At 41.6% G+C, this 19,982-nt stretch overlaps 2 protein-coding genes and 1 long non-coding RNA gene across 7 annotated transcripts in view; 1 reads left to right on the forward strand and 2 right to left on the reverse strand.

Moving 5' to 3' along the window:
- The window catches only part of LOC115120422 (sushi domain-containing protein 6-like), a 79,826-nt gene extending 73,997 nt beyond the window's left edge, over window positions 1-5,829 (reverse strand). For all 3 annotated transcript variants that reach the window (XR_010465523.1, XR_010465522.1, XM_065026189.1), the window contains exon 1: window positions 5,642-5,829. The gene's annotated coding sequence lies outside the window, so the exon portion shown is untranslated. The remainder of the gene's footprint in view (window positions 1-5,641) is intronic.
- A 4,006-nt stretch (window positions 5,830-9,835) lies between these two features.
- LOC115120018 (uncharacterized) lies at window positions 9,836-12,136 on the reverse strand. Of its 2 annotated transcripts, none has more exons than XR_003862073.2 (3): window positions 12,029-12,136; window positions 10,302-11,315; window positions 9,836-10,194 (listed from the first exon to the last, which is right to left on the reverse strand). It is a non-coding gene; the product is annotated as an uncharacterized LOC115120018 (long non-coding RNA). The 2 variants fall into 2 exon arrangements; XR_003862072.2 differs by having other exon boundaries at window positions 12,020-12,130.
- Window positions 12,137-14,960: 2,824 nt separating this feature from the next.
- LOC115120017 (acyl-coenzyme A thioesterase 1-like) lies at window positions 14,961-19,660 on the forward strand. 2 transcript variants are annotated; one of them, XM_065026190.1, is made up of 4 exons: window positions 14,961-15,714; window positions 16,277-16,482; window positions 16,890-17,360; window positions 18,781-19,660. In XM_065026190.1, the coding sequence occupies exons 1-4, from the start codon at window positions 15,174-15,176 to the stop codon at window positions 18,811-18,813; spliced, it is 1,251 nt and encodes a 416-aa protein (XP_064882262.1). In that variant the 5' UTR covers window positions 14,961-15,173; the 3' UTR covers window positions 18,814-19,660. The 2 variants fall into 2 exon arrangements, with proteins under 2 accessions (XP_064882262.1, XP_029504776.2); XM_029648916.2 differs by having other exon boundaries at window positions 14,963-15,714; window positions 16,890-19,660.
- Window positions 19,661-19,982: the final 322 nt, after the last annotated feature.

Here is a 19,982-nt window from a genome sequence, read left to right on the forward strand (position 1 = left end):
CTTAGGGAAATCCTCTGTGTTATCATTAATAGCAGACTCCTATAATTTCCTCAGTGAAAACAATGTACTGAACAAATGTCAGATTGGCTTTATACCAAATTACCATATGACTGATCGCATATTTCACCCTGCACATCCTAATTAACAAACAATCAAACCAAAACAATGGCAAAGTCTTCTCATGCCGTGTTGACTCCAAAAAAGCGTTTGACTCAATTTGGCACGAGGGTCTGCTATACAAACTGATGGAAAGTAGTGTTGGGGGAGAAACATACTATAAAAACCATATGTGCAGCTAAAATGGGCAAAAAATACATTTCTTTCCACAGGGCCGTGGGTTAAGACAGGGATGCAGCTTAAGTCCCACTCTTTTCAACATGTACAGTTACAGTCTGAAGTTTACATACACCTTAGCCAAATACATTTAAACTCAGTTTTTTCACAATTACTGACATTTGATCGTAGTAAAACAAAAATCCCTGTCTTAGGTCAGTTAGGATCACTACTTTATTTTAAGAATGTGAAATGTCAGAATAATAGTAGAGAGAATTATTTATTTTGGCTATTATTTCTTGCATCACATTCCCAGTGGGTCAGAAGTTTAGTATTAGTATTTGGTAGTGTTGCCTTTAAATTGTTTAACTTGGGTCAAATGTTTAGGGTAGCCTTCCCACAATAAGTTGGGTGAATTTTGGCCCATTCCTCCTCACAGAGCTGGTGTAACTGAGTCAGGTTTGTAGGCCTCCTTGCTCAAACACGCCTTTTCTGTTCTGCCTGCAAATTTTCTATAGCATTGAGGTCAGGGCTTTGTGATCGCCACTCCAATACCGTGACTTTGTTGTCCTTAAGCCATTTTGCCACAACCTTGGAAGTATGCTTGGGGACATTGTCCATTTGGAAGACCCATTTGCGACCAAGCTTTAACTTCCTGACTGATGTCTTGAGATGTTGCTTCAATATATCCACATAATTTTCCTTCCACATGATGCCATCTATTTTGTGAAGTGCACCAGTCCCTTTTGCAATAAAGCACCCCCACAACATGATGCTGCGACCCACGTACTTCACAGTTGGGATCGTGTTCTTTAGTTTGCAAGCATCCCCCTTTTTCCGCCAAACACAACAATGGTCATTATGGCCAAACAGTTATATTTTTGTTTCATCAGACCACAGGACATTTCTCCAAATAGTACAATCTTTGTCCCCATGTGCAGTTGCAAACCATAGTCTGGCTTTTTTATGGCGGTTTTGGAGCAGTGTCTTCTTCCTTGCTGAGCGGCCTTTCAGGTTATGCCTATATAGGACTTGTTTTACTGTGGAAATAGATCACTTTGTACCTGTTTCCTCCAGCATCTTTACAAGGTCCTTTGCTGTTGTTCTGGGATTGATTTGCACTTTTCACACCAAAGTCCGTTCATCTCTAGGAGACAGAACGCATCTCCTTCCTGAGCGTTATGACGGCTCTGTTTGTACAGATGAACGTGGTACCTTCAGGCATTTGGAAATTGCTCCCAAGGATGAACCAGACTTGTGGAGATCTACAATTTTTTTCTGAGGTCTGATTTCTTTTGATTTTCCCATGATGTCCAGCAAAGAGGCACTACATTTGAAGGTAGGCCGTGAAATACATCCAAAGGTACACCTCTAATTGACTCAAATTATGTCAACTAGCCTATCAGAAACTTCTAAAGCCATGACATCATTTTCTGGAATTTTCCAAGTTGTTGAAAGGCACCGTCAACTTAGTGTATGTAAACTTCTGACCCACTGGAATTGTGATACAGTGAATAAGTGAAATAATCTGTCTGTAAACAATTGTTGGAAAAATGACTTGTGTTATGCATGAAGTAGATATCCTAACCAACTTGCCAAAATTATAGTGGGTTAACAAGAAATATGTGGAGTGGATGAAAAAACAGCTTTAATGACTCCAACCTAAGTGTATGTAAACTTCAGACTTCAACTGTATATCAATGAATTGGCGAGGGTACTAGAACAGTCTGCAGCACCCGGCCTCCACCTACTAAAATCGGAAGTCAAATGTCTACTGATGATCTGGTGCTTCTGTTCCCAACCAAGGAGGGCCTACAGCAGCACCTAGATCTGTTCACAACCAAGGAGGGCCTACAGCAGCACCTAGATCTGTTCCCAACCAAGGAGGGCCTACAGCAGCACCTAGATCTTCTGCACAGATTCTGTCAGACCACAGATTCTGTCAGATTCTGTCAGATTCTGAATGAGCTAATTGTAAACTGGGGATTATTAGGTGACCGTGATGGTTTGAGGGCCAGATTGGGAATTTATCTAGGACACCGGGGTTAACACCCTTACTCTTACGATAAGTGTCATGGGATCTTTAATGACCTCAGAGAGAGTCAGGACACCCGTTTAAGGTCCCATCCGAAAGACGGCAACCTACACAGGGCAGTGTCCCCAATCACTGCCCTGGGGTAATTGGGATATTTTTTTAGACCAGAGGAAAGAGTGCCTCCAACACCACTTCCAGCAGCATCTGGTCTCCCATCCAGGAACTGACCCTGCTTAGCTTCCGGGGCGGCAGGGTAGCCTAGTGGTTAGAGTGTTGGACTAGTAACCGGAAGGTTGCAAGTTCATATCCCCGAGCTGTCGTTCTGCCCCTGAACAGGCTAACCCACTGTTCCTAGGCCGTCATTGAAAATAAGAATTTGTTCTTATTAACTGACTCGCCTAGTTAAATAAAGGTAAAATAAAAAAATAAAAAGGGTGGTATGCTGCCGGCATAAATCTCAGTAAGACAAAAATAATGGTGTTCCAAAAAAGGTCCAGTTGTCAGGACCAGAAATACAAATTCCATCTAGACACCGTTTCCCTAGAGCACACAAAAGACTATACATACATCGGCCTAAACATCAGCACCACAGGTAACTTCCACAAAAGCTGTGAAATATCTGAGAGACGAGGCAAAAAAGGGCCTTCTACGGCATCAACAGGAACATTAAATTTGACATCCCAGTCTGACAAAAAATAATAATTTAAAATCAGTTAGTCTGGGTTCAGCTAACCAACCAAGAATTCACAAAATGGGACAAAGACCAAATTGAGACTGTACGCAGAATTCTGCAAAAACATCCTCTGTGTACAAAGTAAAACACCAAATAATGCATGCAGAGCACAATTAGGACAATACCCTTTAATTATCAAAATCCAGAAAAGAGCTGTTCAATTCTGCAACCACCTAAAAGGAAGCGATTCCCAAGCCATTGCCTACCGAGAGACTAACCTGGAAAAGAGTCCCCTAAGCAAGCTGGTCCTGTGGCTCTGTTCACGAACACAAACAGACCCCACAGAGCCCCAGGACAGCAACACAATTAGACCCAACCAAATCATGAGAAAACAAAAAGATAATTACTTGACACATTGGGAAGAATTAACAAAAAAACATGCTATTTGGCCCAAACCAGAGAGTACACAGTGGCAAAATACCTGACCACTGTGACTGACACAAAATTAAGGAAAGCTTTGACTATGTACAGACTCAGTGAGCATAGCCTTGCTATTGAGAAAGGCCGCCGTAGGCAGACCTGGCTCAAGAGAAAACAGGCTATGTGCTCACTGCCCACAAAATGAGGTGGAAACTGAGCTGTGCTTCCTAACAATGCATGACCATATTAGAGACTCATATTTCCCTCAGATTACACAGACCAACAAAGATTTTTAAAACAAACCCGATCTGTTCGGGGAAATTCCAGTGTGCCGTCACAGAAGCAACATTTGTTGTGACCTGTTGCCACAAGAAAAGGGCAACCAGTGAAGAACAAACACAATTGTAAAAACAACCCATATTTATGTTTATTTATGCTCCCCTTTGTACTTTAACAATGTGCACATCATTACAACACGGTACATAATGACATTTCAAATGTTTTTATTCCTTTGAAAGTCTTGTGAGTGTAATGTTTACTGTTCATTTCACTTTTGTTTATTATCTATTATACTTGATTTGTAAACATATGTATGTTTCCCATGCCAAAAAGCCCTTTTAATTGAATAAGTGAAGGAGAAAGATAACGAGTAGAAGATAGGGGCATGGAGAGCATGAGAAATCGAGGGAGAGAGAGAGTAGCATGGAAGCAGAGAAAGAAAGCCTTTGTTATGGAGGCCATTATGTGGTGTAAACCCATGCAGGAGCATCCCTATGTGCTACTGCACAAGAGAGCTCGAGAAGGGACATTTACCTTTTCATTTGAGATTTCAAAATGTTTTGGGGATCAAGTAGTAATCAAATTGTACTTATTGCTTATTTTGTTGTCATTATTGCTTTGTAATGAGCCATTATGTTAATCGGACCTATGATATGACCACAATGCTTAAGCTTTAGCATTTACACTTTGGGGAGGGGGGAATAGAAAAATATGTTTTATTTTATTTATTTAACTGCGCCTAGTAAACTTGGCCAAATTGAATTAGCAAAATGCCCTCATAGTACAGCGGATGCTTCAATGGCCCGAGTCACACGCACCGACACGTGCAACTGTACTGATTGCAGTGCGCCGGACCGACTGTATATGTCCGCATTCGCTGCTGCTGGATAAAACACCGAGCAGAATCGGCACTGTAATCTATGCCAAAATGTCACATATCCAAGGATCGTCAAACAAGTCTACATTTTGATATATTGTAATCAGTTGAACATTTTGATATATTGCAACAATGTTTCACAAAACAGCTACGATGAAGTGTAGCAGATCTAGCAGGTGAGAACAATGTAGTCCACACTATAGAGTGACATGCATTGTTAGGCATCTGCTTGCATGTCAGGACACAAGGTTATAAAGTTGGGAAATATGATTCATGATGGCCAATTTTACAGCATTAACGTAACCACTATCACGATGTACCACCGTAGCTAATAACTTAGCTACTGTCCAAAGCTGATGATCTGATTTATTAGACAAAGGTTAGAGACAAAGAGTTCTTGTAACAAAATAGTCCCAAGTCTGTTGTAAAACCACCCATTTAAAAGGGATGTGCAGCTCTATACTGTAATAACACTGTTTGTATGCATTTTATCCACTGCTTCTCGTTAGGTTATTATGGTATTACTATACTGGTAGTGGAAGTATTATGGTAGCTATCGTTATCTATTTTACTTGGGCATCGTCATCCACAACGGGTTTCCTTCCTCATTGCAGTGGCCCTTGGCCGTCCTCTCTCCTCCCTCTACCTCTGTTGTGGCAGCAGACGCACTGACAGACATGTCATTGTTGGTTTACAAACACTTTTGACGGTTCAAATAGCCTTTGAAGGGTCAGAGTCTATGAATTGAGATTCATTAGCTAGTAGATCATAGCTCTAGCCAGCCTTATCCTAGACCTAGGACATTGTTGAGCGCACACGGGTAGAAGGCAGCCAATAAGACAGATGTTATCGTAAATGACAATAGTATTAGCTACACAGTAGTTAGTAACATTGGTTTCTGTTTTTCCACAGGTTCAAAACATAGACAATTAGGCCCAAGCCAAATAGGCCGATATCAAAAGCAGTATACTGACAGAGGGAGAACATAGATACCAGTGGCACAAGCCAGAGTGATCCCGTACGCTTAGCCAGCTACTGTACAGCTAGCTTGAGGGAGAAAAAACACAAGATTGAAAACACTTACCAACACAAAGGCTACCTTCAAGCCCTCCTCTCCGTTCTCACTGTCTGGTCATGGACTCAAATAGCCAGACAGACTATCCTCCAATTGATTTGTTATTTAATCACGAATAGTCTTTTCCTGCGGTGTTGTCGCTTCTTCCGCTTCGTCACAAACAGCCAGACCGTTTCTTTCTCACTGCGAGAAGAGGGGAAGCGGAAATACGTCAGCAGCCTCGCTTTCGTACACGATGTCCGTGGGTAGTAGAAGACTGTGGTCAGGATATCTTTATTATGCTACTGTAGAATGAAGACGGGCATTCATCTATTAAGCGTCAAATGGACTTTATCCGTTATAACTGTAATGTACCACAGTAATTGTTTTTACTCGGTGAAGCCCAGGCCAGCAGGTCTACTGAAAATCATTGGGACCAGACCCATTTTTTTAGCCCGGTGACTTGGCCCGAGCGGATAGTTTGACTGCGAGAGGGGCGGGCAGGGCCACAATGCACTGTGTGAACCAATTATTTATTTTGATAGACCTTGGATTGCAGATAATATGGGTGCGTTTGTAAATTCACTCTGGCTATCAACGCGTGTTTAGCAGATGTTATTGCGTGTGAAGCGAAATGCTTGTAAATATGTCCGGTGTCGGTAAACGTCGGCAAAGAAGCGTAATTAAATTGTTGCCAGCAGCACAGTTACAGTCACCAACGCTTTAGATAACATGAAAACATCCTAACCACCTCTGCTAGGTTAAGTAAAATGGTCAAAGGTGTTCCCTTGTTGTGTTGCTCATTTGCGTCTGGAAATAGCTAGTCAACTTAAGTACTTCACTGCCGTTGTAAGGTCAGAACACTCAGATCAACCCTACTCCTCTGTAAGAGCGTCCAGTGTGCGCTCTGAATTGACGAACTATCCAGAGCGCACTCTGACAAACTGGAGGCAATTTACGAACGCACCCTATGAGAACACAGATAAAACAAACAGATTCACTGGATTTTTTAAAATGTGAAGCATCCGCTTACTGTTTCCATCCACTACCAAATATGGTAGTGAGAGGAAGCCCACTGGAGCGCAGTGGGATAAGATGGAACGAGATGGATTTTAGCCGATATAATGCAAATGTTCTTATCGATTAAACATTTAATCTCAATATAGTTGTCTGTTTCCAAAACTAGAATCTGTTATGAACAGAGTGGACTAAGGTTTGTAAACTTTAACCTTTGCAAAACTTTTAAAGATCGCGTTGTTTATGAGTACAAAGGCGAATTGTTACTGCACACGCGCACTTCACAGGGTAGACGTTCCCTATAACGAAAAACATGCAGATGATCCTCGAACGCACCAATAGGATCTCGCTTTCTTGTGCCTGGCTGTGCCCACTATGACTCATTTGTTCCCATTGGAAACGACAGGCGGTGGTATATCAATTCGCTTTGTTGGCATGACGTAACAATGTAAATATTGCCAAAGCTCATTTGGGATATTTACAATATAAAAAATAAATAAGAATGAGAATCAAAATTGTCAACGGGACAACAGTAACAACAATAACCAAGTGTCAAAATAACCCTACATTCAACAATAACAATAAGTATACAGTAGAGGACATGTGCAGGTTGATTGGTCTGTCAGCCACTGTCCCTCAATTTATGGCAGGCAGCAATATAGTGCGCTGCCAACCCACAGCTCTCTGCGTCCTCCCCCAACAAGACGGGTAAGCCTATCCTCATCAGAGAGGTCTTTGAGAGGTCTATATCTTGGTTTAGTTACAAAAATCTTTGAGGAGAAGCTTTGATCCCACCGGTAAGCCATATTGGCACTCCTTAGAAAAGCCGCATTCCATGGGAATGAATGGAATCCTTCGGTATTTCATTTACATGGTTCTTGGACAAAATTAAATGCATTTATGTATTATTTTGTTGTTATAGTGGGAAGAGTAATATTAGTACTTTCAAAAAATTATACTTTAAGGAAAATGGTTTTATATATTTTATTTGTATGTTTAGTTCACATATCATTTTAAAGTATGCATTAAGGTGTCTGTAATAGAGTAAACGTGGCTAAAACAAATGTAGACGTTAGTAAATGCATATCTATAGCTTCCAAAATATGTTTTACAATTGTAGGGGAATGCCAAGATAGAGGCGCGAGGGTTTCAAAACAGCACACTAGATGACGTAGAAGAGGGTATCTATAAATCATTGATGTGAACCTTTGGTGTGTTAGTAAATTCACTCTGGAGTGCACGCTCATAAATTCAGAGCGTTGTCAGATTGTCCTCTTAAATTCAGAGCATTTCTCTTTCGGAGGACACACTGGACGCTCTGGCCGAGGAGTAGAGTTGATCCGAGCGTTCTCTGACCTCACAACGGCAATCAAGCACCCAGGCTAAAAAAGAGACAACAGATAGACAAAAAAAAGAGAACACCTCACTCTGACCATTTTACTCTCATTAGCAGAACTGGTTAGGCTGTTTTCATGTTATCCAGAGCGTTGGTGACTGTAACTGTGATGTTGGCAACAATTTAATTATGTTTTTTTTTGCTGACGTTTAGTGGCACATATTCGCGGGTGTTGAGCGTTAGTAAATCAATCAATCATTCAAATGTATTGATATAGCCCTTCGTACATCAGCTGATATCTCAAAGTGCTGTACAGAAACCCAGCCTAAAACCCCAAACAGCAAGCAATGCAGGTGTAGAAGCACAAATCCATCAATTACTCTGCGCTCTTGGTAGCCAGAGTGAATTTACGAACGCGTCCTTTGTACTTATTTTCAACTAGGAAAATATTACGGCGACGAGCAATACCAGGTCGTAGTTACCAAAAACCCAAATACAGAAACCCCGCCTACTCGACCAATTGGATGAACGAGTGTAACGACGCGTATTCCTGTTATCGGGAAACGCCTCATTTTCAAAATGGCATCTCTCGAGTTCAAGATCGAGGACTAAATACGTTCGGGAACAAGAGTCACAAATTCATAACTTTTAGAAAATTACAAAAGTTTGGGCAAAAAAAAGAGTTGTCTTTTCTTGTTTAGATAACGAATAGCTTACTTTAGCTACTCTTACCTAAAATGAGCTAGCTAGCATAAAGGATTCCATCAAAGATTTTGTAACTTAACCAAGATAGACCACAGCCTGTCGTTTCAAATGAACAGAGCCAAGTACGAGCTAGCGAGATCCTATTGGCTTCGTTCTAACGTCTGCATGTTTTCGTTAGGGAACGCATACTCTGAGTGCGCGTGTGCAATAACTCAATTCACCTTTGCATTTCCTAAACGTTTTTGCGAAGGTTAAAGTTAACGAACCTTGGTCCACTCTGTTCAAAACAGATTCTAGTTTTGGAAACAGAAAACTCTATTGAGGTCAAATGTTTCATCGATATGAGAATTTACAGAATGTCTGCCAAAATCCATCTCGTTCAATCTTCTCCCAATGTTCGCAAGTAGGCTTCCTCTCACTCAATTTTGTGGCTAGAGTCAAATACTTTCTGTGCCACACATTAGTCAAATACTTTCCATAGAACAAACATCACGTCAGGCAACCAAAGTTAATAATTAATGTATGTGTGTTGTATTCAGGGATGGAAAGAGTACTGTAAAATCCTACTCAAGTTGAAGTACTGTTACTTTAATGAAATTGTTAATCAAGTAGAAGTAAAAGTACTGGTGTAAAAAAAAATGTTTTGATGGTTATTGGTATTATCCTTATACAAGAATGGAAGTTCAGGTGAAAAGGGTATGGCAATTGAATGCAAGCTTCACAAATGAAAAATACAAAATAAAAAAAGTATTTTTCTATATACTACTGTATATGTAATATTGTTAACATGTAACAATATATGCCCTGACCTTAGAGCCGGTTTATTCCTCTTTGGTTTGGTCAGGGTGTGATGTGGGCATTCTATGTTCTCTGTTTCTATGTTTTAGCCGGGTATGGTTCTCAATCAGGTACAGCTGTCTATTGTTGTCTCTGATTGGGAATCATACTTAGGCAGCCTGTTTTTTATTTATTTAATTTTTTACACCTTAGTTGTGGGTAGTTATCTTCTTTGATGCAGGTATATCCTCACGGAGCTTCACGGTCATTGTTGTTTTGTTGGCTCCATTTTAAGAAATAAAGAGAAAATGTACGCTCACCACCCTGCACCCTGGTCCGGTCATTTCCCTGACGACGTTCGTGACAACACCAGAAAATAACTAACAAGATAAGATCCACCACAGCTGATTTTAATATTAAATCTTCAACTTCACATATACAAATGTTCAAAAGCCATATTATTTGTGGAACAACCTATCGAACACTTAACTCGCATCACTTCTCTCTGAATTTGCCATTCTGAATGGCTCTGATAAGTGGTAGGCACATTTGGCAAGATGCTTCCCGACCTTTTGAAGTTTTGTTTTTTAGTAAGAAGATCACTGGTAGCAGCCACCCCATATGCATGTAGCGTCTGCTAAATGACTTAAATGTAAATGTCTCAGACTGTAAAATGTTCAAAGCTGAGACCAATGGCTTCATCACTTTGCAGTACTCTTTCAAGAAGGACATTTCTGCCGGGCTCAGCCTGAAAGACAAGGGGAATGTAATACCTCTTAGAATTCTAACATTTCATTGACAATATATTACTGTAATAGGAAAATATTTACGTTGATTCAAAGAATTGCTACTCACATTTTCACTTTTAATTTTTGTCACACCTTTCTTATGGCATCCTCCCCCTTCTCTTGTATGATATGTGTGATCCTCTCCAGGTAAGTTGAGTTCCAACTGGTTTTGATTTGGACGGATCAACTGCAGTTTGCGCTCATTCTCTACAACTTCAGCAGCTAAGGTTGACCGTCCCGTTTTACTCCACATGGCATTTGGCAAAAGATGATCTGGACAACCTTTTGTAGCCATCACGGAATCTGTTGCAATGAGGTTCAGCAGGTGACATGCACACCGTTAATGCTGAGGGAGTTGATATTCTAGGCCACTGTCATTTTCCAGGATGGAATAGGTGTCTTGCCATTCAACCTGCTCTGCTGGCTCTTCAGCATCTGAGTCTTGGTCTGCTGACTCGACTGCCTGGCTCTGCTCACCAAAAAAAACATTGAACGCTTTGATGAAGTTTGAACCACTGTCTTGTGGTTCTTACTACTTTCCCCCCTGATCCTGTATGCATAATGGATGTCATCGAGGGCACCTGCAAGCACATCACATGTGTGGGAACCTCTCAATCTCCTGCAAGCGAGTGCAGCAGAACATCTGTGTTTCTTAATCTATCCAGTGACATGTGACCCTGATGTAACTCCTTCGATGAGCTGTCCAAACAGTGATGGTGGCAACATAATGTACCCTGCCATGTTGTGCCATAACGGTCTTCTTCATGTGATTGGCTGCTTCATATATTCTTGAACGAACAGTAGGTCTGGAGATGACTTTGCATTGAGGATGCAGGGTGGTTACCAACTCTTTAAAAGCTGGTTGTTTGACCGCAGAGAACGGCTGTTGGCCCTCACAGATCAAATCAATGACAAGCTTGTCAACGGTTGCTTGTGAGATGCACCTGGCTCCTCCCACTGCCATACATTTCAGACATCTTTGCTTGCTTGCAAGTTGAAGAGGTGTTTGATAGTTCCTTGGTTTGTTTGTGGTTGCAAAGGTGAACATATTGTAGTTTGTCATCTTTAATGGATGTTTCCTCTGTGGACAAAATGACTGCATCAGTCTGGGCAAAATGTATATAGCCTGACCAGTTTGTATAAAACCAAACTTAAAACCGCATCAAATCTACAATCTAAGTATTTGGGCAATGACACTTTTTGTTTTGGCTCTGTAGTCCAGCACATTGGATTTTAAAAGATACAATGACAACGGGGTTAAAGTGCAGACTGTCAGCTATAAGATGTTTTTTATTCATATCAAATGAACCATTTAGAAATTACAGCATGTTTTGAATAATGTCACTGTCCAAATACTTACTGATGTTGGGGAATATTGTTATTTTCCCCAGTTATAACAACTAACGTTATAGTTTTACCAAACATTGTTTTTGGATATTATTGGAAACTCAGTGATCCAACCAGATATAGCTAGGTAACAAGCAAACAAGTTCCTTAAATTTAACTTTTAGCTATCCCCAACAATTTAAATTATGGGGATGGCTAACTACTAGCCACCATAATGTCAATGAGGTAGTAGCCCGCACTACAGCCACAAGTTCCTTCAGCTGTGTAAAGACATTGGTCAGGGTTAGCTTCTAACTAGCTAGCAGCAGGATGAGCTAGCTAACGTTAGCATTACGCTACAGATTGAATGAAACTGGCTACATAGCCTACACAACAAACGCCATTCATGGCAATAAAATACATTTACAACTTTACTTTAAAAAATATATATATATTTACTTTTTGTACCATTACATGTTTCCTCAAATTTGAAGCAGAGTTTTTGTAGGCAGCCACCTCCACCATCTTTACATTCCATTGTTACACTGTCTCCTCCTCTCTGCTTGAAGCGGAAGTGTTCTTTGAGATGCGGCCAGGCATTTCCTTCCTCGTGGTCTTCAGAAGACCCGGCCACTGGCTCTGTCTCTAGTGTCTCCTGAACCTTCTCAATCTGGTTAGGCTCCATTAATTTTTTCAAGTTGATTAGGAAACCTTTTTTTTCCCGTTGCATTTAGTTAACTATTTTTTTTACTTTTTAAAAATCCTGCTACGGATCATCATTTGGTTTGCATACACGCCGTTTTGGCGCGGGGAATCAAACCCTGAATTCAAAGGCTGGTTGAAGCCGTTTATTGGAGACGATACACACACAGACATACTGCCTGTATTGTAAGGCTGATTTCTACACCAAACTTTGATGTAAAAAAAAAACATGACAACTCAAAAACATACTCAAAAGGCAAAGCCTGATAACAGTTCCACCCAAAACAAGCTGCCATTTATGGTTAAAAACAATTACTCTGCAAAAAAGGCTGAGGCCACCAAGGCATTAGCTATCGCTGAACACTGTTCCATGCTGGCATGTGATCACATTGGAGAAGCATGTAGAGCTGCTTTCTCAGACTCCACTGCTGCTACCCACTTCAAAATGCACAGGACAACCTGCACATGTGGGATTCTGTGTTTTACATTATAGCCATTGCCATATATATATGATTAAATGTTATCGGATGTTGGCTGTGAGGTATCTGCATTTGTGCACTTGAGCAGCATCATGAGATTAAACAACTGCTTGCTACATCTACTTGCCTGTTTGTGTGTGTGACAAGAACTGAGTAACATGGTGTGACCTGCATGTTGCAAAACTGTAGATAACAGCCCAGCAGATGCTTTGTCCTTGTGTTTGTATGTGAGAATATTGAGCACATGGTGTGACTTGCTGTATCTTACAAAGTTGCAAGTCTAAACCACGCTCAGCCTCTACTGTGATAGGCCAACAGACGGGTTGGAACTATGTCCATCACAGATTAAGAACACTGTTTACATACATCCTGTCAGTTCCCTGTTCTGCCCTGCGTGGTATTACAGTGAGCCCGTATATACGAAAGTTGCATTTGCCATTTATTACTTAGCTAATAAAAAATACATAGTATACAATCGGTGACTCATTGTCATATTTTTCCTGATACCAGATTTGAATTTACGCAACTCTAACACACAGAAATTATTAATGGTGTTCTAGCACCAACATACTTTCTGAAAAAAGTTGGTCACAGATGTGAGTGACCAGCGTTTCAGCCGCCTCTGAGTCCATGGGATGTAAGTGTTTCTAAGTACCTGGGGGTTGTGAGAAGGTACTTTAGTGACACCAAGCAGACAATTGTATCAACATTTCTGGGGCTTGTTGAGTTGGAGGGAGGAGATGCCAAATCTATAGCCCGTGCTGTTGTCTTTCCTGGAAGTGTTGTCTTAAAAAAAGAGAAACTCCTGGGGATAGGGACTGACAATGCCTCTGTTATGACAGGGTTAACAATGGGGTCCATAAAGTGATGGAAGAGGAGTATGGCCTCAAATATCTGATTCTTATTCGCTGTGTGTGCCACTCTCTGCAGCTTGCTCATTTGTAATTCTAAATGTTATCGGATGTTGGCTGTGTGAGGTATCTGCATTTGTGCACTTGAGCAGCATCATGAGAGTAAACAACTGCTTGCTACATCTACTTGCCTGTTTGTGTGTGTGACAAGAACTGAGTAACATGGTGTGACCTGCATGTTGCAAAACTGTAGATAACAGCCCAGCAGATGCTTTGTCCTTGTGTTTGTATGTGAGAATATTGAGCACATGGTGTGACTTGCTGTATCTTACAAAGTTGCAAGTCTAAACCACGCTCAGCCTCTACTGTGATAGGCCAACAGACGGGTTGGAACTATGTCCATCACAGATTAAGAACACTGTTTACATACATCCTGTCAGTTCTCTGTTCTGCCCTGCGTGGTATTACAGTGAGCCCGTATATACGAAAGTTGCATTTGCCATTTATTACTTTAGCTAATAAAAAATACATAGTGTACAATCGGTGACTCATTGTCATATTTTTCCTGATACCAGATTCGAATTTACGCAACTCTAACATGCATAAATTATTAATGGTGTTCTAGCACCAACATACTTTCTGAAAAAAAGTTGGTCGCAGATGTGTGTGACCAGCGTTTCAGCCTCCTCCTCGATGACTCCACGGATGTAAGTGTTTCTAAGTACCTGGGGGTTGTGAGAAGGTACTTTAGTGACACCAAGCAGACAATTGTATCAACATTTCTGGGGCTTGTTGAGTTGGAGGGAGGAGATGCCAAATCTATAACCCGTGCTGTTGTCTTTCCTGGAAGTGTTGTCTTAAAAAAAGAGAAACTCCTGGGGATAGGGACTGACAATGCCTCTGTTATGACAGGGTTAACAATGGGGTCCATAAAGTGATGGAAGATGACTATGTAATACACAGAAAAGCTACTAATTACAGGAACATGAGTAGTTGTAATTCGTTACTTCCACCCCTGGTTATATTAAACACAGAGGAAGGAGTAAAATGTAGGCAAGCAATAAACATTTCAGAACAACTACTAGTCGAATACGACATGGGAGAGATGCCGAATTTTTGCAAAGATATTTATTTATAGACAAATACACCTTAAAACAAATAGCTAAACCAAAAACTGCAGACATTACTAGTGCCTACCCTGCGATCAAACTGCCATTAAAAAAAATGAAACGAAGCCGAACGTGATCATTGACAGCTGCCTTGAAGGAACACAGAGCAGAAATCTTTAACTAGCAGTTGCAGAATTGAAGAGTGAGTGTGTGCACGTTCACGAGAAGGGGAAGGGAGATTTTCTGTCGGCTCGGGCGCAAAGTAGACTCATGACGAAATAACAAGACGTCATCGTCATGTGCGACCATTTATTATGTTGGAAACAACGGCTGGCCATATTGGAGCCTGTTTCTGGGTCATATTATAGCTCAAAGTAAGAGGCGTCCGTCTCGTAAAAATACCTACAAACGTGCAGCGGCAGTAGTAGTTGCTGTTATTATTTTGGAAATAAGATTAAAATAGTTGGGAGTCATGTTGGCCCAATTGGTGTACCAGGAATTTCTCTCAAAAACAAAACCATGGTTTATATGGTTATACACATCATTGCGGTCGAATTCGCAACAGGTTCGCGTCCGTCTTCTCCCCAATCCTCGCTGTTTCTTCGACGAACCGGTGCACGTCAAGGTAGATGGACTGTCTCCGCACCAGAAAGTGGAATTGAGGTCCAAACTCAGGGACGATAAAGGGATCATCTTCAAAGCTTCCGCTTTGTACTCCGCAGATTCTACAGGACAGGTAGACCTGTGTCTCTCCCCCTCTCTGGGTGGAAGTTATACAGGAGTTGAACCCATGGGCTTGTTTTGGGCAATGACGCCCGAGACTCCACACCGCAAACTATTGAAAAAGAATGTGTTGAGTTCAATGATGGTTGATATAGACGCGCTGCACGAGGACACAGGTGAGATCTTGGCAACAGAGACTATCGAGAGGCAGTTCATGACGGAAGGGCTGAGGAGGATACCGTTGGGCATGAACAATGGGAGAATTCGGGGGACCCTCTTTCTACCACCAGGTTAGTTGTGTAGGCTTGGCTTATCCGTTAATTTGATGAATAGTAAAAAATGTCTATATATATTTCCATTGTCGTTGTCCCCTGTTTCGTCATGCCTTTCTGAAGTGTATGTAGTTTCACATTTCTCTCCTATCACATCGTTCTCTTGTCTGTCATCTATCGTTTATCTTGCACATATGCTTGAAAGTGTTCTTAACAACGCGTCGTGAAATCTCCTCAGAAAAACAGGCCTTTGTATTAGGCTATACAACTTTGCATCATAGACTCATAAAACAGAATGTGTATGTGTTTGAAGGAAACCGTTACAGAACAGCCATGAGATTATATGTCGCTATCTCTCCGCAAGGAAGCGGCAGGTAGCCAAGTGGGCCAGTAACCGAAAGGTCACTGGTTGCCCTTGAACAAGGCAGTAAACCCCCTAACAACTTCTCCCCATGACGTTGATGTCGATTAAAAACATCCCCTGGGCCTCTGATTCAAAGGGGCTGGGCTAAATGCGTTTCAGTTGTGCAACTGACAACAACGGTTGCCCAACAACCTTTTCCTATTGCCCCATCCTCAGGGCCAGGTCCATTTCCTGGTGTCCTGGATATGTATGTTCTGGGTGGAGGTGTATCTGAGGTCCGGGCCAGTCTGCTGGCTAACAAAGGCTTTGTGGTTCTGGCGCTGGGCTACTCTGGCTTCCAGGACCTGCCCAAAACCTTACCCAAATACTTTGACCTGGAATACTTTGAAGAGGCCATCACATTCCTGAGGAGACAGCCACAGGTTAGTTGCGGAAGAAGAGCAAGGCCCTGTATTCATGAAACATCTCATAGTAAGAGTGCTGATCTAGGATTTACGCTCCTCGTGTCTATAGAATGTCAAGCACTCTTACTATGAGATGCATCGTGAATATGGGCCATTTCTTCCATCCATGAGAGGTAAATGCCACCTTGAGGTTCCTTTCACTGGACTTCAATATTTTGTTAACTGTGTAACTGCTGCCACCTAGTGGCTGTTTCTCTACACATCATATCAACTAAACAGTCACACTCATAACAATGACAACATAACAACAATGCTTTTTATGTGTTCAGTTTAACCATCCTATTTATTGGTTTGTCAAAACCGGGTTACTTTGATTGTCTGTAATGATTTTTAGTCTCTTGGCAAACCATTGTCTTTTTCTCTAGGTCCAGGGTCCAGAAATAGGAATCCTGTCCATCTCTAAGAGTGGCGACCTGGCTCTATCAATGGCCTCTTTTCTCTCTGGCATCTCAGCCACAGTCTGGATCAACGGCTGCAATGCTAATGTCATGACGCCACTGCACTACAAAGACCTCGTCATCCCTCCCCTCTTGCCTATCCTAGAGAACATCACCCTCACACCGTCCGGCCTTCTCGATGTCCGAGACACCGTACCAGATCAGATAACAGAAAGGACCCGCGGTTCCGTGATCCCGATAGAACGATCCGGTTCTAGGTTCCTTTTTGTTGTCTCCGAGGACGACAGGAACTGGAACAGCTGTCTCTTTGCCCAGAAGGCCGCCGCCCAGCTGAGGCATCATGGGAAAGATAACTTTGAGGTGGTGAGGTACCCCAGGGCGGGTCATTTCCTGGAGGTGCCCTACATGCCCCACAGCCCGTCTGGCTTCCACTCTGGGGTGGGTAAAGTGGTGGTGTTTGGGGGGGAAGCTAAAGCCCACCATGAGGCTCAGCTGGACCTGTGGAGGAGGGTCCCGGAGTTCTTCAGGACACATCTTAAGCACAACAGCAACACTGTCCAGAAAGCCAGGCTGTAACACTAAGAGAATGGCTGCTTTCCTGGTTGACTACTTTGCAGACTCCTGCCAGATCTCAATGTGTGGATAGGTGTTTAACATATCAGCCTACCACATCATATGATATCTGATGTCTTACAGTGCAGTCAATGAAGTGGCACATAACCATTGCTTAATGCAATGCAATGCCTGCAATGTAGTCAGCCTGGAACGCAACTAAATGATCCAATTGGAGACAAGTATCATGAATAAGCCTGTGAGTGTGCTGCTGTACTTTATTTAACTGGATTCTGTTAACAATAACTTTGATATATTATATACAGTACCAATCATCTGTTTGTACACACCTACTACTCATTCCAGGGTTTTTCTTTATTTGTACTATTTTCTACATTGTCGAATAATAGTGAAGACGACATCAAAACTATGAAATAACACATATGGAATCATGTAGTAACCAAATCAAAATATATTTGCCTTTGCCTTGATGACAGCTTTGCATGCTCTTTGCATTCTCTCAGCCAGCTTCCTGAGGTAGTTACCTGGAATGCATTTCAATTAACAGGTGTGCCTTGTTAAAAGTTCATTTGTGGAATTTCTTTCCTTAATACCAATCAGTTGTGTTGTGACAAGGTAGGGGTGGTATATAGAAGATAGCCCTATTTGGTAAAATACCAAGTCTATATTATGGCAAGAACAGCTCAAATAAGCAAAGAGAAATTACACTCCATCATTACTTTCAAGAACCATCAAGTGCTATGGTGAAACTGTCTCTCATGAGGACTGCCACAGGAAAGGAAGCCTCTGCTGCAGATGATAAGGTCATTAGAGTTAACTGCACCTCAGAAATTGCAGCCCAAATAATAATTGCAGCCCAAATAAATGCTTCACAGAGTTCAAGTAACAGACACATTTCAAAATCAACTTTTCAGAGTAGACTGTGTGAATCAGGCCTTCATTGTCGAATTGCTGCAAAGAAACCACTACTAAAGGACAGAAGAAGAGCAATGGACATTAGACTGTTGAAAATCTATCCTTTGGTCTGATGAGTCCAAATTTGAGATTTTTGGTTCCAACTGCTGGGTCTTTGTAAGACGCAGAGTAGGTGGACGGATGATCTCCGCATGTGTAGTTCCCACCGTGAAGCATGGAGGTGTGATGGTGTGTGAGGGTGCTTTGCTGGTGACACTGATTTATTTAGAATTCAAGGCATACTTAACCAGCATGGCTACCACAGCATTCTGCAGCGATACGCCATCCTATCTGGTTTGTGCTTAGTGGGACTATATTTGTTTTTCAACAGGACAATGACCCAACACACCTCCAGGCTGGGTAGGGGCTATTTGACCAAAAAGGAGAGTGATGGAGTGCTGCATCCGATGACCTGGCCTCCACAATCACCCGACCTCAACCCAATGAGTCAGGCTGCAGAGTAAAGGAAAAGCAGCCAGCAAGTGCTCAGCGTATGTGGGAACTCTTTCAAGACTGTTGGAAAAGCATTCCAGGTGATGCTGGTTGAGAGAATGCCTAGAGTGTGCAAAGCTGTCATCAAGGCTAAGGGTGGCTATTTGAAGAATCTCAAATATACCATTTATTTTGATTTGTTTAACACTTTTTTTTGGGATACTACATGATTCCGTAAGTGTTATTTCATAGTTTTGATGTCTTCACTATTATTCTACAATGTAGAAAATAGTAAAAATGAAGAAAAACCCTTGAATGATTAGGTGTTCTAAAACCTTTGACTGGCAGTGTATATCCAGTGGTGATTTTAGCATGTAACTCTTGGTGGGGCAAAAAAAAAAAGTGGGATGCATGCCAGCAAAGCCACAACACTAAACAATACATTAATTGCACTGTAACGGTGACAAACGGTGGCCCCACAAACTGTTAGGGCCAACAGCAGTCCCAGCACCTTACCACTGCTACACCTGGCTATCAGCATAGCCATGTCTGGCAGTGAAACAGTTCATTCAGCCTCATTTACTGCCTTAAAAAACAAACCAACAGCTGATATGGCTGACTTGCTTAAATAAATGTGGTTTCTACTGACAATTGAGATGTACAAACTATGGCATAAGGGGATGCAGTTAAACTGAGTTTAACTGTATTTGGCTAAGGTGTAAGTAAAATACTTATTTTCCACCATAAATTTGCAAATAAATTCATTAAAAATCCTACAATGTGGTTTTCTGGATTTTTCCCCCCTCATTTGTCTGTCATGGTTGAAGTGTACCTATGATGAAAATTACAGGCCTCTCATCTTTTTAAGTGGGAGAACTTGCACAATTGGTGGCTGACTAAATACTTTTTTGCCCCACTATACATATGAGATGAGTAATGACAGATATGTAAACATTATTATAGTGAGCCATTTATTGAAGTGGCCAATGATTTCAAGCCTGTATGTAGACAGCAGCATCACCGTGTTGTGGCTGTTTAACAGTCTGATGGCCTTGAGATAGAAGCTGTTTTTCTGTCTCTCGGTCCCAGCTTTGATGCACC

This window comes from Oncorhynchus nerka, linkage group LG13, assembly GCF_034236695.1.
Source record: "Oncorhynchus nerka isolate Pitt River linkage group LG13, Oner_Uvic_2.0, whole genome shotgun sequence".
Classification (NCBI taxonomy): domain Eukaryota; kingdom Metazoa; phylum Chordata; class Actinopteri; order Salmoniformes; family Salmonidae; genus Oncorhynchus; species Oncorhynchus nerka.